This window comes from Rhinolophus hipposideros (genome assembly GCF_964194185.1).
Source record: "Rhinolophus hipposideros genome assembly, chromosome: 3".
NCBI lineage: Eukaryota > Metazoa > Chordata > Mammalia > Chiroptera > Rhinolophidae > Rhinolophus > Rhinolophus hipposideros.
Window position 1 is genome coordinate 49,856,342 of NC_138049.1, and position 18,000 is coordinate 49,874,341.

The window sequence follows — 18,000 nt, forward strand, 5'->3', positions numbered from 1 at the left end:
AGTGACATGTTCTGATTTAAGACACCATCTACCATTGTGTGGAGTATAGATTGAAGGGGCAAGTGTGGACACCCAGGGAGCTGATAGACCTCTGTAGCAGAAGACCAGGTGAGAGAGAAGCCTGGGCGGCAGTAGAGATTGTGGACACGGGGAAGAATGTGTTTGGAATACATCCAGAAGGTAAAATCCACGGGACAGCCTAAGGGATTGCGAAAGGGAGGAAAAGGGCCACATCAGGGATGATCGAGGCTTCTGATCTGGACAGCTGGTACCACGGATCAAATAGTTGGCAGTGGGTTTGGGAGGAAAACTGTTTTGGACATGTTACGAGTGTGGTGCCTGTTAACTTGTCATCCAGGTGGCCATGTCAAATGTGGAGTTGTATATTTGAGTCTTAAGGTCAAAGGAGGGATCCAAGTTGGAGTTACAAGTGTGGGCATCTTCAACGTAAGTGTATTGTTAAATCCAGGGGCAAGGAGAGAATCACAAGGAGGAGCATGTAAAGAGTGAAGAAGGCTCAAGACTGAGCCCACATCTAGGGGTTAGTAGGAGGACGAAGAACCAGCAAAGGAGCCTGAGAGGAAGTAGCCAGAGAGGCACAAGGAAAACCAACAAACCACAGACCGGGAAGTCAAGGAAAGGGTATTGAAAGGCGGGGGTGGCAGACAACACTCAGTGTATTTGGTTGGACAAATAAGGAAGGAAGAAGAGTTCTTGGATTTGACAAAGTGGATTTATTGGTGATCTTGACAAGAGCACTTTCAATGAGCAATGGGTGCAGATGGTGGCTGAACAAGGTATATTGAAAAAGAGGGGAGGAAAAGTACACAGTGTTCATAGTACTGGTGTCTTGTGGGTGAGTGTGATTGACGGGTTGGGGGATTAGTTTTGCTTTCAGACATTATTGTATTGCATTATTTTCCTAGTTACAACAATCTTGTGTTAATGCTATACTCTGAAAAACTTACATTTTGTAACTTTTTAAAATTTAAGAAAAAAAATAATCCCTGAGAGATTAACTGAGTATCTCTGACTTTTGATAGCTGTGGTTTATATCTTCCCACTCTCCCCATTCTCTTCCTTCTTCTCCAGGTTACTTTTTAAATTTGTCATTTTCTTCCTGAAGAATAACTTGTACAGCTATGCTAAAACACATTAATCCAAAAATATCAAATTTTAATTTCATGAAACATTTTATAAATGAAGACTTTCATAGCTTTCATGGCAGTTAAGTTCCGGATCTGGGAGTAGATATGAGAGGAGAGGGAAATGGAAAACCATGTGTATAGACAGTCTTTTGAGAAGCGTCATTGCGTGCGGTAAGAGGGGTGTATGAAATCAATGGCATGTCTTCTTAAGGTGGGAGAAACCAAATTATTTTGGTGTGTCGATAGGTTGGTTCCAGTAGGAAGGGAACCACCATAGGAGCTAGTTCCTTGCCAGGGTGAGGGAGTCCCACACCCTGATGAAGGGACTGGCCTTCATAGAAGGAGGCACGTTTCCTCCCTTCTGCCAGGAAGAAAGAAAGAATGTGGGCACAAGAGAGGCTCGGGGCCTCAGAGTTACAACTCCACGTGCCAGCTCCTTACTTTTCTTCTGTGAGACCTCTTAGACCCTGAATTCTCTATACTTTTACCTATTTTTTCCCCAAACAATTTTTTAAGTTTCAACTAAAAATCAAAAAGTAGCTTTGAAATTTTGAAATATGTAAATTTTTGATATTTACTCAGTTTGAGTGGGAAGACTCAAATATTGAGAGGTAGAATTTTCTGTTTCTTTCAAATGGGTTCCTTCCTGGCTGCTCTTTTCTGCATAGGTCAGGGTAAGCTAGGCCATTGCAGTTAATAAGCACCTCCAAAATCTCGGGGGCTTAAATTCAGAAAGTGTCTGTCTCATTCCCGCGTGTTGTCCCCACCCAAGCATTGTCTGTCCCCGTGGCACAGAAAGCATGTCACATCCCTAATGGCCTGCATTCCTGACGTCTAGAAGCACCACGTCCCACCCCCGGCCATGTATTGTTGGCCAACACCATGTCATGAATACAGACCAGCTTCTGAGTGGGCCGCGGGTGGTGACCATCCTGCGTGTGCTGGAAGGAGGGAGAGCAGCACGCGTGCGACTCATCCTGCTGATAACACATGACCCTCCCTAGAGAAGGCAGAATAAGCTTTGGTGGAGATTAGGGGTCACCTCTGTACTTGGCCCCATCCTTTGACCGCAGCACTTAAAATTCTGTGAATAGAAATCCATTCCATCATTTCTAAGCTTTCGTTTTTCCAAGTATTTTCTCTAAAAATACAAGCAGTTCTGGAAAACCTAGTGAATAGTCACCCTTTTTCCTCCAAGGACGTTGTTTGCTCTGGCGGGCTCAAAATTATAGGAGAGTTTGTTTTTTAAGTAGTAATTTATTTTCCTTCTTGACTGAATCTAGAACTGCCAGTCGAGCTTCTGCTTCGCCTGAATTGATGTTAGCTGCAGGCTCATCCGTGCAGCTTCGTCTTACAGGTCTGCTTCCCATTGAGCTTTTCGGAATTCTGCATGTAGCTCTGGGGCCCCCATTACCCATCCGTGGACCCATTTGACCCAGGAACCTGGCTTGGGCCCCACTGGTTCTCAGATGCCAAGGGTCTGTGAGAGGAGGGAGGCAGGGCCTGTGACGATGCTGGAGGCAGGGAAGCAGCACAGATGTTTGCCGGCCACCAGTGACCCCCTGGGCTGCGTCCATGTAGCCAGCACTGCCGTCTTCATTCTTCATTTTCCCATCCACTCGCCCCAGCCCTTCCTTGCCCACTTGCCTTTTTGTCTCACGCCTTCAGGCCACCTCCCTCTCCTTCCTACCCTTCCTGACCGGGATCCCCCCTAGACTGTTTTCTCCTCCACAGCTACAGGGCTTGCCCCAAGCTACGGGGCCAATAGCAGAGATAGTCTGTGGTAGAGATGAATGTGGCACTCTGCTGAGTGTCTCTAATATGGTGCTTTGTCATCAGTGGGAAAATGTAAGTGTAATCTAGCCAAACTCTTTTCTTAGGCTGACTTCCGTGAATGACAGTCTCCTGTAAACATACTACTTCCACACTATTGAGAGATTGTGTCAGTGTCAGTTTGAGTGAATGATTTATGTTATTCTTGATTTATTAGCAGGCAGTCTTCCTGGCTAGGGTCATAATAGGCAGGGCAGCCAGTTCTGAAATCAGTGGTCAAAAGGAAGTGACTGTTTGCTATTGTTTCACAGGATAAAGCGGCTTCTTAATAGCTAGCATAGTCCGTATGATTCTGTGCGTCTGGTAGTTGACCAGCCCTGAGTAATGCCCGCAGATCCCCCAGTCTGGCCTCTGCCCTCCCCCCTCATCCATTCAGCTGCAGTCAGACTGGCCTTCCTGCTTTGCTTGCGTATGAGCACGAGCACGCTTTCCCCACGCCCAGCACTACGCCCCTCCCTCCTGTTTCTGCTTGGTATTCACCTTCACTCCTTCACTGATTTTCACTGCACTGATCAGAGATCCCTTCCCTCTCCATCCTAGACAGCAGCCTTTCCCACCCACTCTTCCCTGCATCCAACTTTATTGTTGCCCCATTGTATTTACCACTAGCTGACATGATCTTTTCATTTGTGTATGTGTCCGTCTGTCTTCCCTTTAGGAAGTGGTTTTACCCACTGCTGTGTCCCCAAAGTCCAGAGCACAGAGTAGATACCTATAAATACTTGAATGAGAGGGGCCCGATAGATGGTGCACTCTTCAGTATCTAGCTGTCACTGCCGGAAACCTATAAATATGGAATATTTCCTTGCTGTAAAATTTCTATCTCCCTCTCCTCTCCTATGATAATTGATCCTGTCCATTCAAAACCAACAAATATTGTCAGAAAATGAATGTTTAGTACCATTTGTACTTCTGTGGGATTTTTTTTGTGTGATCCAGTCTGTAAGAGTGTTTTAAGTCATAGCCTGTGATCAAGGTAGGAAATAATACTGCCCCTCCCTCTTCGAGCAGCAAAGTCAATTGTTTAAATATTTTTCTAGCACACAGTTACTGTGTCGTTGCCTGCTTACCAATATTTGGGAACCTTTTAGACAAGTTGACCTATAAAAAAAGTAATGTTACTAACATGTAAATTCAATTGACTCATTGCTTGTTTTGTCTTATGAAAGTTTGTGATCGTTACTTAGGATTTTTTTTTTTAATTTTATTCATTTATTTATTTATTTTATTCCTTTGTACTTTGGATGCTTAACTTTCTCCCTTTGGCTTTTGGCTTTTCTAACATGTTTTCTAAAGCAGCCTCTTATTCGTGCATTCAATTTCCTTTCCCTTCTTTTCAGTATTGTTATTGATTTGTATGTGTGGGTTTTGGCTTTATTGTTTGTGTTTCCTGAGATGTCTTCCCGTGTTGTGTTAGTCTAAGTGGAGTCCTGGAAGTCCCTGTGCCCAGAGTGCTTACGTCTCTGATAGACTGACTAATACTGATTTACGTAAAATGGAATTTTCAAGTGAGAAGATTGCATAAGGAAATAAAAATAATTATTTCACATTTATTAAGCTACTACCTTGTATCTGGCAGTGCTGGGAACATAAGGAAGGATAGAGTTTACTAGGGGACATGGGGACGTAATCAAACATTTTTACCAGTTTGATGACAGGAGAAACTATATGAAAGTTGATCATCCTCCCCTGCGGGAGCCATAAGAGGAGGTGTACCTAAGACTGCTCCTGGGAAGAAGGCTTCCTGGAAAGGAGCTTTGGGCAGACAGGGGAAGCGCAGTGGAGGAAGGAGAGCGTGTCCACAAGCAGAGGTATCATCTGCATCATGGCTAAGCCCCCACCCCCATCCCCACCCCCGGCAGAAGGTGTGCTGGAAAAGGAGACAGGTCCAGACCCTGAGCATCTGGTCTGCACCCAGATGGGGTGAGGGTTTATCCCCTGTACGATGGGGAGCCCTTGAAAAGGCCTGTGCCAGGTGTGCATGGGGCATCTTACCAGATGCTTAGAGAACAAGGGTCTGGAGTCAGGGAGAGTCATGAAGGCTGGCAGTGGTGGTCGTTGATGAACCCATGGGCACAGCTTGAAAACCCCAATGGTATGTCTAGACTCAGGTGCATCCATATTTAATTCATGGGGGTGCAGGGAGCTTTCATTGCGGGAGCCAGGGGAGAAGTTTCAAGGAGGATGGCATGGCATTATAGAGAAGTGATGGGGAATGCAAGTTGGGCAGTGCTGGGATTAGCCCTGAGCATTTGATCATGAGAGCGGCCAGCGCAAGTCAGGTAGCAGTGGACTGAAGGCTGTGTGTGGGGCCAGTGAGCCCAGCTGCCTCAAACAGAATGACGGGTCTCCTGATAGCCCTGGGCCTTGTATGATCATTACTAGGTAGTAGAGACATTATGCGAAATTCACTAAGTTAAAGCTTTGGTATTCAGTGTACTGGCTTTCTAGCCAGCTTTTCTGCACACAGATCCTGATGCTTCCCAATCGTCACACATTCCTGTCCACCATCCTGAATGCCATCTATCATCCGAACAGCATGATGTATTTTTCTAGATCTTCCATGAACATGATTTGATTCTTCATCTTAAGCTTTCATTTTTCTTAAACTTTGACTTTTCACTCCCTTAACACCACCTTGATTACTGGTGATAATAAAAAGGGGTGTGTGTGTGTGTGTGAGAGAGAGAGAGAGAGAAGATTATTTCCACATGTTAAGACATTTAAAAATGAATAGACGAGATCTTTTCTATCCTGATAGTGCTGGGATAAACGAGGTGGCGGGGCAGGAGGGGAGCATTTCAGAGCCATCGAAAATGAAAAAAAGCTACATACGGTTTCACTGATAAGATTTTTCCTGCTATTACTCTGCTGCACAAATATAAAACATTTCACACAGCCAAGCTTAGAATATAAATCACAGAAGAATTTGTGCTTGTGCCTTCGTAGCAGCATTTCTGAACTTTGTGATTTGCCTTCATTTTTTTCCCCTTCCTCTTTTCCCACCTGGTGAGCGGCCCCCCGCCAGCTATTTGTGATGCTCCTCTGAGCCCCTAGCTCTGTGTCCCCTAATTGACCACAGCTTTGCAGCCTGCCTTCATCAGCGTGAGTCTGCTTGGGCTCTCCCCCACCTCTCCCCCCGTTTCCCAGTGGGGGTTGTGAAATGCACTGTGGTGCTCATGAGCTGGCTTCTTAATGATTGTTCTTTAAGCGACTTGAAATCATCTGTGATGGGTTTCCTTCTTGCCTGTCACTCACCCAAGGGGTTTATTTTGATGATGTGCATTTGTGTTGTCTGAGACTCCAGTAGAAGTGTAATAGCAGCATTGGATATGTCCAACAGAAACTCACATACATGTCTTTGTGCCAGAGAATTTTACTTCCAAATTCACCTTGTCACTATTCTGGTCATTCATTTTTCTGCAATAAAATTGTGTGTGCATTTGCTTCTTACAGTGTCTTGCTGTATCTCAGTTTTGCCTTGGACATACACACGGCAAATGGTAATTGGACGGTTATGCCAGCTTCCTGGTTCCTGGGCGTTTGTCTCTGTTGTCCTTATTCAGGGCCACGCTCTGCTTGATGAGGTGCTGTTTCATCCTCCCCCAGCCCACCACCAGCACTGCCACAACTGCTTGGTTGCACACACACACTGCTTCCCCTTCTCACTAACATCTGCCTCTCTCTCTGTGAGTTCACCCTTTTAAGGAATGCATAACTACTAACCACAGAGTTTTAAAGCTGTGCAGTTCTCTTTTGCCCCATTACTGAACATTCTGTCCAGAATTTGTCTTTTCAATATTTTGGTTATTGATTTTATTTTTCTAATGCAATAAAATAAATAAGCAGTTTCCTATAGTTTTGCGTTGATGAGGATTGGAAATGGATTTCAAGTATTTTTGTGGGGGGTTTATGGTGCAGGTGCAATCTCATGCAGTAAATTATCATAACTAAACAGTTCAAGAGCCATAAAGCTCCCCGCCATGGCACTGCTAAAATAGATTAACAGCTACACATAAGGAAAATGTTAGATGTTAAATATTTTTCATTAATAATAAGTTGGAAATTTGTAACCTTATCCATGCTTATATAGCCTCATACGTCCCTCAACCACAGTTAATGTGTATTTTATTACTTTTCAGCTTAACAAGCATTTTGATGCCAGACTCTAAGCTGCTCTATTTGTATGGAATTTCTTTTTTAATAAACTGCATTTAAAATCTTCATGCCATTCAATTGAAGGATAGGGTCCGCTTTGAGCATTCATTCATGCATTTATCCAGCATTTGTTTTCTAAAGTGCCTACTGTCTTCCGGGTACCATGCTACCGTAGGTACAGAGGAAAATAGACAGCCCCAGAAGGGAGACATACGGGGACACAATAGCTGTGCCACCCAGGGTATAGGAGGGGTGTCTGAAAGAGTGGCTGGGGATTTGCTGATCTCTTGTGTATAGTGGCTGAGAGACGGGAGTCTGGAGTCAGAACAGCCTAGGTTCAAATCCCAACTCCATCACTTAGGAGATGTATGACTTGGACTAGTTACTTTTCTGAGCCAGACTGACCCCCTGTGAAAAAATGGGTGGTATTCATCGTATAGACCACATATGTGGATTAAAATGAGGAAAAATTTATAAAGCCCTTAGACTGGTGCTTGGTACATGGTAAGAACTAGGTAAATGTTTTAAACAAATCAAGTAAAATAAACATATTTTGTCCAAAGTCGGGACTAAAGAAAAATACAGAAACTAACTGCAGGTATTTTAATATTTGTTTTTAAATGTGTGGAAATTTTAGTTGATAGCTTACATAGGAATTTACTATGACTAGGTTTTGTCTCTAGAATCTTGGCTAACTTTTGTTTCCTATATTTTCAGTTATTTTGACATTTTCAAGTAAAAAAGAACTTTCTGATAATAGGCTCCAAATGAAATGAGCTGCTACATGTGCTGTTGTAAATTTATTTCTCATTACTAGAAATAACCAAGCAATGGTTGAACCTACCTGAGATGGAGCTGTGAAGATGCCTCCATTGGGTAGCAGTAGAGGGGGTAGTCAAACAAGGGAATTCCTAAAAACCAATTATTTCTTATTTATTTATTTTTAAATTTCAGTCGTGCTTTATTTAGTGTCTAAAGGCGCGCGACATTGGGAGCAGAGGTCTGGAGTGTGAAATGGCAATTGCAGTGGAAAGGACAGTTTAGGTTGAGAAGGATTCACAAAGGTTGGAGGCAGAGAGTGGAGAGTTTTCATTGCCGGTCTAAAACTTGGACTTCGTTTTATAGAGAGTGGAAAGGTGTTACCTGTTGTCAGTTGGGGAGTGCACTAGATTAAAAGGAACATTTCAGGGAGAGTAATCTGGTAACAGATGTCCAGATTAGAAGCAGGAGTCCTGCTGGAAGGCCAGGCCCCCATGTAGACGGGCCGGGATAAGATCGTGTGGGAGAGGCATCCAAATGACTTTGAGCCTCAGCAACTGAGGCAAGCTGGGGTAGGTATTTGGGGGTCAGAAAGAGAGCATTTCACATGCAATTCTAACTCATTTATTCATTCTGCAAGTGTTTATTGAATGCAAACAGTGCAGAGCTGAATACCCCCCCCCCACACACACACACACACACATCCACCCATGATAGAGTTATCATGCTTTTTTGTGAAGAGCAAGACAAACACATGTGCATTCCATGGGTACTTTAAGTTCCATTATGGTGAGCCTCATTGCGGGGCAACTTACGCATTCTGCAAGAGCCCCCTTTGGAACAATGCCTGTTACGAAAATAGAGCTGCTTTCCGTGGACTTCTGCATGCAGTAGGTCCTTCACTTTAGTGAAAATGTCTGATTATGCGTTTGCATTGACCACAGAGAGCTCAGAAGACAGCTTTTCTGATCTGCGATCAAGTCAGATTTATTCATTATAGCCCTGGAGGTCTTTCTACCTTAACACACAGGAATTCTTCTAAATCTAAACTCATCAAAGCTCATCAGACCCAGCTGTGCTTCTCCCACTGTCCTCTCCTTGTGTTCAGAAGCTTCCACTTTTCTGTTTCATTTCTGGCTCCAGCTTGAGACTGGGAATAGGCTTATTATTCAAAAGAACAGATGGCCGAACCTTGGAGAGCTGATGCATTTCTGCAGTCTATCAGTATAGCACTTAGCACATTGTGAGTGCTCAAGAAATGGTCCAGAAATTAAAAATAAGACTTATTAATAGGCTGACTTTGCTGTAATTGAGGTGCCCCACAGGAGTTTTTAAATCTCCAGTGTTACAAAAATGTCAACCAACCATCCTTTGAAAAGCAAACCAAAACAATCTGCAATAGAAATTTCCCTTTCCATTTTCTGTGTAAAGGTGACTCTTAAATTCCTCCCCACTCCTCCAGAGTTAAATGCCTGGAAAATAGGTAGGGTTATAAGTTTCTAAGGCCGGGCTAGTATTTTTAACCTAAGCACAATACAGAAATGTGCAGTACCTCTTCCACGTCCTAGAAAGTTCTTCATATACGCTTTGTTTTACAAGATAATGGGGCACAAAGGTTGCCTTCTGCCCAGTTCTTTGGGTGACCGGATGTCTTGTCCCCTGCTTGCGTTGTTTGACCAGCTGTTTTCTGAGCAGCTCTGCTCCTTGTCAGATGCATTCGCCACACTTAGCACAGGCCCCACAAGTGGCCTCTGTCAACTTCGATAAAAAGGGAAGCTCAACGCCCTTTTGTGAACATTCTCCTTTAAACCTGTCAGGCTCTAAAATTAGGCAGGAGTTGCTATCACCAGACATTCTTTTCTCGAAAGGACTCTCCCTTTGCACTTTACCTTCATCTTCTGTGGGCCAGCACATCCCCATTACTGGTGGCATTTGAGAGTCTTGGCATTTGCCTCAGGTAGCACCACAGCTGAACTAGAGCGAATGTGGGAGTGAAGATTGTTTTCAGGAGCTTAAATAGCTGCACATCTTCAAGTGTCGTAACAAAATTGATTTTATTACTAAATGTATTCATCTCAAGAAAAGTAATCATTTCCGTGGAGACAGCTGATCTTTTCATAACTGATGTCCTTTCTCTTAAAGAACAGTCATGTTCTCTTGATTTGTTATGTTTGACTTGCTCCTCCTTTTCCTTTAAAGGCAGCTGTTTTGATTTCATCTATTTGAAACCATATTCAGATGTTAAGACAGCCAGCCACATATTCAGTGACTGCTGTCTCAGGCAAAACATGCTACCAGAGTAAAACCACTTTGTATTTGGTGATGCCGCTGGAAAGTGACGCTTGATACTAAGTCTGGGTCACTTCTGACACTTTAAACTATGTACTCTATATAAATGGAACCCTTTTCTCTCTTCCTGAATAGTTTTTTGTTTTTGTTTTTTTTTAATTTACAGGACACAGCACAAGGCTCTGTGAGTGCTTATCTATTAAACAATCATTCATTAGCATATGGTTTTAAATGGGCAAAATTAAAAGCTGTTTTAAATTTAATTGATTACTTAGAAAGTTGGGGTTGCTTTCTTTATGACTCTCTCGAACATTTTTTTGTTTTGCTTGTGAAGTGAATTATGTCAGTGAAGCCTTTTAAAAACACTATTGCAACTGAATTTTTAAGTAGAACAGCATGACAGGCTATAGCGGAATTTTTTATTGTTTTCATCGTCTATCTTACCGATGGTAACACTGATGACTGTGTGGAGACCCATTTTGCTTAAAAAATAAGTAATAACCCTGTATCTGGAATATGACTTTTGACATGCTTGAATGGGGCTCCTTTTCAAGAGGGTAACAAAAACAGAAAAGCAAATAAAGCATAGCATTCCTGGCAGAATATTTGAACCCTGGATTCCCTAGAGACAAGTGATCATTGTCCTGGGGAAAAAAGAAGAGTATATTAAATCTATGCTAAAAGTTCTAACATTTTCAAAATTTTGCATCATTATACCTAATAAAGGTATTTCCAAGGAAGTCATAGCTTGAAGTGAATTACTTTGTAATATAGTAGAAAAAACTCTGGACCAGGTACTTGGGAGACCTGAGGGGTAATTTTTCATAAGCTGCAGTGTTACTTTAGCAGGTTTCTTATCTTTGTGGATTTTAGGTTTTGTCATTTGTAAAAATAAGAGAGGGTGACTGGCTAGATGGGGTCCCAGAGTGACAGTCTCTCCTTCTTTCTGAAACACTTTAAATCCCCAGATCTGGGGGTTATCATCTTAATTCCTCTGGGCTGAGGAAGAACTGACACCAGCTTTCCTTACCAGGTGGCACAGTCTTTCGACTGCTCAGAAAACACCCATCACTGTCCTCTATCAAGAAACAGTGTGGGCTTCGCAGGGGGTGTGATTCTTTATACCTTGTTGTACTTAACGGTCTTGGTTTCCAATATGAAGTGACATTTGTTATGCTGCTGTGAGATTCTCCAGAATGAAGTGTGTTTTTCTTTTTAAGGGGAGGAAAACAAAATTAAGGAAAGACGCTTTCTTAATTCCAGTGTTTGATCAACCTTTGGTTGGCTCAGTCACATTTAGAAATAACTTTGGCGTTGAGTCACTGTCATGATGTTTATTTTGTTATATTGGTGTCCCTGATGAAGGTTTCATATCGAAACATCCTAACGTAGTCCCTCTGATGAGATCTCATGGGGGCTCACAAAGATTGTCAGGGGTTCTCTGGTGGTTCTTACCGTCTGTTAGGGTGCGAGGGTGTGCCAGGGCCAGACTGTCGCCAACGCTGGTGTCACAGGCTCTGTGCTGACCTGGATCTGTTGTACAGCCCATCTCTTCTGCCGCTGACAGGAAGGAGGGGACGACAGGGCCTGTGAGCTTTACGTGATGAGCCTAACGATGGACTTTTTGTATTGCTCAGGTGGGTGCCCGTTAGATCCCACGTGAGCACTTTGTTTCCATGTCCATAAAGGATCCTATAAAGTCTGTCCTCCTATTATACTAAAGGGTTGTGCCCACAGTGGACACTCCAGAAGATGGGTGTGTATTCTTAGTTCTGTCATTTGGTTACAAGTAGGAAAAAAAAGCAATAAGTCTTTTTACTTTTTTACTTGAACCTGCGTATTGTGGTAGCAATAAACTATGGAATAATGGGGGAAAAATGACATGGATTTAAGCGTTGGCAGTTGTCTACTCATCAAGCACTGATGGCTTTTGCATTATACATACAGATGCTCCGCAACTTACAACGGAGCTACACCCTGATAAACCCCTTGTTGCTGAAAATATCAGAAGTTGAAGATGTGTGTAATGCTGTGCTGTAGAATATGGGTTGTTCACCCACATGATGGCTAGGGGAACTGGGGGCTGTGGCTTGCTGCCAGCGCTCAGCATCACAAGGGAGTGTGGTACAACGTGTCGTATCTAGCCCAGGAACACAGCACAATGTGAAGTACGGTTTCTATTGAGTGTATATCATTTTTGTACCATCGTAAAGTCGGAACATCAGAAGTCAAACCATCGTTAAGTTGGGGATTATCTGTATATATAAATTACATGATAATTTTCGTGTGCGACGAATAATAGTTTAAGGTTCTACCATCCCCACCACGACTCCACGTTAGACAGTAAGAGGAGTCAGGGACCAGTTGGTTTGAGGCTAATGGAGTAGAGAATTCTGAGCGGGTTTGCCAGATGATAGAGGAGAGGCCTGCTTGTGAGAACTAAAATAACTGAATGAGGGCCAAGGTGTGGGAGAGGGAAATAAGAAACTGTTGCTACTAGCTGACATACGGAGCGTGGAAGAGGGCACGTACCAGGTATACCTGGGACATACCTTGGAGATGCAGACGGGCCACCCACCATGTGAGATCACAGCCCCTTGGAGTTGAGGTGACCTGAGGGGCTTTCTGACTAGCCCCTCACTTGGGCCTGCAAATCTGGACGTGAAGGTCCTTAGCACAGAGTAGTTTATTGGAGTTCTCTGAGAGATGGCAATTTGCAGAGAGAAAAGAGAAGGCCAAGTATAGAAAATTGCAAAACAGTAGAATTTGGCAGGAGGAAGAAGAGTTAGTAATGGATCAGTTCAGAAGGTTGAAATAGAATTATAGAAATAAAAAAAGAACCAGAGAAGTACTGCACCCAGAAAGCCAAAGGTACAATTGCCAGTTGGGGATCGAAATGAATGAGGCCTGGGAAGAAACCAATTTAAAAATGGCATTTCTGAACAGTGGGGGAAAGAATAATTCTTCAGTAAATGGTGTAAAATAAACATTTGACCATTTGGGGAAAATTAGATCCCCGAACATATGTAAAAATAACTCCATTTGCATTAAATATATAAATGGAAAAAATTTTAATGAAAATATAGACAAATATTTTTCTAATATGGGTGAGCAATTCCTGACTATATATGTGGTATCTATATTCAAGATGCCATGAAGAAAGTTAAAAAACAGGTTATAGACTGGGAGGCAATACAAACAAAACATATAACAGAAAAAAGATTAGTATCCTTTTAAGATATTGTAAGAAGAGTTTCTATAAACTTATTAGAAAAGTAACACAATATCTCTTCCTTTGTTCTCTGAGGAAGAGATATAAGATGACTTATAAATAGATGAAAATGCTAATGTAAAAACTGAATTGTAAAGCAATAATGAGATGCCTACTAGATTAGCAAAAATTAAGATGCATTTTAACATACACTGCTAATGAGAAATGGCCACCTAGGTAACCATTGTCACCAGGAGCTTAAAGTTGATACATCATTTTTAGAGAATTATTTGTCAGGATCTATTGAATTTTTAAATACACATACTCTTTGATCTGACAGCCTCCTTTCTAAGACTATATTCCACAGAAATCCTAGCATGAGTACATAAGATTTGTCTAAAAAGGATGTATTCCATCATTGATGACAGGAAAAAAAGAATAGTCTGAATATCAGTGAGCAAATGGTTAAATAAATTGTGTACATCCATGCAATAAAATACTAGACAACACTTTTTTTAATAAGATAAATCTGGGTGTTTTAACCTGGAAAGAATTCATGATGTCTTGCTAAGTGAAGAGTGGGAGGAGTCAGTTGTAGCCCAATATTATTAGCCTGATTCTATGTATTGCTACATAACAATAACCAGTGTGTGTGTGAATACATATAGTTAGATGTGTCTTTATAAATTTACGAAAAATTTAGGAGGGGTCTACACCATTGGGTAGAAGTAGGGATGGAGGGACAAGAAGAAAGACAACGTTCATTGATGCCCTTTGATAGAGCAGTGGTGGGGACAGAGGAGTGAATAAGGCAGGAAAGTGTGAGCCTGTGAGTATAGGTTACTGTGGATATGTTTGATCAGAAAGGAAGAGGGAGATGGAAATTTAGCCTAAGAGGCAGATGGGGCAATACAAAAGGTTTTGGTTTTTTGTTATATTGGACAGGAGAAATTTGAGTCTGTTTATACCAAGGAAAGGGAGAAAACACAAAAAGAGAATATTGCGGTAATTAGAAGAGTGGTGGAGTTGGTAAGGAATGGAAGCAAGGCTGAGTGTCCTTTCTCTGGGGTTGTAGACAGGGAGTGAAGTTGGCAGAAGGTTTTTCAAGAACTACTGTGTTTCCCCGAAAATAAGACCTCGCCGGACCATCAGCTCTAATGCGTCTTTTGGAGCAAAAATTAATATAAGACCTGGTCTTATATTATAAGACCAGGTCTTATATTATACGAAAATAAGAGCAGGTCTTATATTAATTTTTGCTCCCAGAGATGCATTAGAGTTGATTGTCCGGCTAGGTCTTATTTTCAGGGAAACAGTAAATTCTTTCCATAGTTATCAAAAGTCTCAGGATTTAGTTTGTCCTTTATTGAAGAGTCAGGTTCAGGTTTAGTATCAATTGCCTTTCCGTAAATAGAAAGGGCAAAGAATACTGCTGTGTGTGTGTGTGTGTAATTTGATAAAATATGCATACATATATTAGGTTGGTGCAAAAGTAATTGCGGTTTTTGCAATTATTTTTAACCCTTTAAACCGTAATTACTTTTGCACCAACCTAATATATATGAGGTGTGTTTATTTCAAGACTGAAATAGTCTACTTGTAAAGAGTTTTCTTGAAGATGATTTTATTGTAATCATCTTCACAGTGACCTTTCATGTGTGGACAGTATTCAAAATGTTAAAATAGCATCTGAACCACACCAGCTTAACTTTTGTGCTCCTGTTGGTATTCTAAAAGGATGTGTTTGTCCTGGGTCTAGATGGGAGCCTTGCAGATCTACTTGTAGGCATTGGGAATCCTACAGGTGGTAGCAAGAAAAGTGGTGCCAGAGAAGGAAACCGGACTGTCACAAAGCAACAAGGGGGAGCACCCTGCAGATAGGAGGAGGAGCTGAGAGTCAGTTTAGTGGGCACTAGAGGTGAGTCGGTCCTGCCGACTGGCTGAAGGGTGCACAGGAGGGTGTTGCCTACAGAGGGATGAGCTGGCTGGAGAGGGATTAGGTGCTAGGGCAGGCATTTGAGGGTAGGTGGGAAGTCGGGGGTGACTGGAGAGAACACCAGTTTTTGAACAGCTGACTCTGTGGTGAAGGTACAGTCTGTGAGCCCAGTTGCTCCCTGCTCCTGCGAGGCTGTGCTTAGAGTGCTCCAAATTCTCCCCAAGTCTTAGGTGCAGGCCCTGGATTTTAGCTCAGTAGTAGTTCCACCCAATCACTTGAAACGTGTTCCTCTTACTCTGCATTTGCTTATACCACCCACACAGTCACTCTCTGTTAGTAACTAACTGCCACTAAGTGTCTTTAAATAAAACTGGCCCCTCTGATAATTTTGAACCTGCAGAGCATTCTCCTTGATTCCTAAACTGTCACATTTACCAATCTCAGTATTTCTCCACACATCAGAAACAACGCTTTTTCTACTACAATTTCTTGGCAGGCTTCTAAAATTTCCAGACTCGTAAGCATTTATTGTGGCCCTGTTTTGCCTTATTCCAAATCTGCATGGCCTCTTCCCTCTCCCTTCCCTGCCCCCCACTGTTTATTTCCAAGCACTTTGTAGCATCTTCCTACAATAGAAATGCTACTTTTAAAAGCTTTGGATGTAATATGGCTGCAAGTTCCACTAAGTGTAAAGGCTTAATGCCCTTGACTGTAATGGACAAGGTCAGCACGACAGTTCTCAGGTGGGTACTTTCCAGGTGTCAGTTGGGGTGAAGACACCATGTTTGCCCAAAGAGAAAGCTATTGACAGGTTTTCTGTCTAGAAGAAGCCATTATCAGCTTTGGGTGGCTATCACTTATTCTATGGCTTCTCATTTGAATAGCATTTAGTGTACTCTTTCTTACTTTTTCTTTTATTCCTTTAACCAGAAAGTAATGAATATAGAATGTTGACTCAACTTGTCTGAGGTTGCCCAGATTCAAGAAGGTTTCACGAGCCTTAATTAAAAATACAGAAGAAAATGTCTTTGTTTGACTAGGAATAATAGGATTTCTATGTTGTTTGTCATCAACGCTCTAAGCTAATACATGTGTTCTTGTTGTTATAACATTTATTTAATAGTTGAAATTGAAAAATGAAGGAGGGTCGATCGAGTATATTAACATTTAAAGTTGAACACGAAATTTCTTTTCTAGAAAATAAATCTCCCTAGATTGAATCATTTGGCAGGATGGCCAAATGTGACTTTTTCCATTGCTGGAAGTGGAAAACAAACATCTGTTTTCTATGTGCCTCAGAAGGCGCTGAGAGGTGGGCGTGAGGGTGACATTTCAGGAATGAACCACTGAGTCTGCAGGAGGATAAACAGCAGGCCCAAGGTCATCCGGCTAGATGGTTGTAGAATAAGAATTCAAATTCAAGTCTTCCTATTTTCAGACCCATGTGCTTTTCACTACTCCACACTGTTTCCATAACAACTGAAACATGCTCCACCAGCAAATAGGCAAAGTGATACTGGATTTCCATTGTGTTACTACTGTGTATCTTGAAGAAAGAACTGACTACCTGTCTGTGTCCCATGTGAAAACATGCAAGTGTTTACTAAGTAATGCCAACTCTATTCTCTCTTTTGTTCTAGATTTTCTACCCTAGCAAGGACGGTACAAAGATTCCAATGTTCATCGTACATAAAAAGGGCATAAAATTGGATGGCTCTCATCCTGCTTTCTTATATGGCTATGGTGGCTTCAACATATCGATCACACCCAACTACAGGTAAGCATGGCACTTCAGCATGCATTTGATCCTCTCCATACAGTGGAAAGAAACCAAAGACCAGTCTACTAAATCATGTTTTCTAATATGTTTAACCATGTATTTCTTGCTTGTCACTTTCATGGAGAGGCAGGATTATGTGTTACATACGTGCGTTTTGGGTCAGGAATTTCAGGATCACTACAAGGTAAACTTGTGTCTTCGGTGGAGTAGGCTGTTTGGGAACTGGCTGCTGAAGCTGTAGCTGCCGGGCTACAGAAGGTAGTGCCAGGGGAGTCTGGAAGGGAAACTCCTTCCTTTAGCATTAGTCATTTGCTAACACTGCCCTCAGTGTTCTCTGCAGAAGGAATGGGTGTTCAGCTAAGAATTACATTTTTTGGCAGCACACAGTCTTAAAACAGACTGTCTTAAGATTCAGCCATAAATATATTTTCTGTATACTCTATCACTTCATTTTAAACTGTTCTGTGATTATTTCCCAGCAACTTACGTTCAGGGAGAAAAATCTAAATTTATACATATGATACTTTTTATATAAAAATATCTTCTGTCAGTTATTTGTAAACTTGATTTTAATATCCCATTCATAGGACAAAATGGAATTTGCTTTCAACATTTTTAATAAAAGCAAGGAGACTCCTATCAGCAAGACCAGCATTAAACCATCCTCTAAATAGTACTTCCCGTGAAATCTGATTCAGATTCATCTTTCCTGTTCGGGAAAGATGAATGGGCTGGTGACTATCAGAACATAAACTCAGAGTAGATTCCACCAGCTGTCCTCAATTTAAATACAAGAAAACTGTTACCTTTGTTTTGAGTACCTGACATCAGCAGATCACTCTGCTCCTTTTATAGGATTTAATGTAAGTCTGAAACGTGGTTCCTG

At 42.0% G+C, this 18,000-nt stretch overlaps 1 protein-coding gene across 1 annotated transcript in view; it reads left to right on the forward strand.

Annotated features, from left to right (window-relative positions):
• Window positions 1–18,000, forward strand: part of PREP (prolyl endopeptidase) — a 111,398-nt gene that overhangs the window by 80,297 nt on the left and 13,101 nt on the right. The window contains exon 11 of the mRNA XM_081035067.1: window positions 16,975–17,111. Coding sequence (XP_080891193.1) covers window positions 16,975–17,111 — 137 coding nt within the window. The remainder of the gene's footprint in view (window positions 1–16,974; window positions 17,112–18,000) is intronic.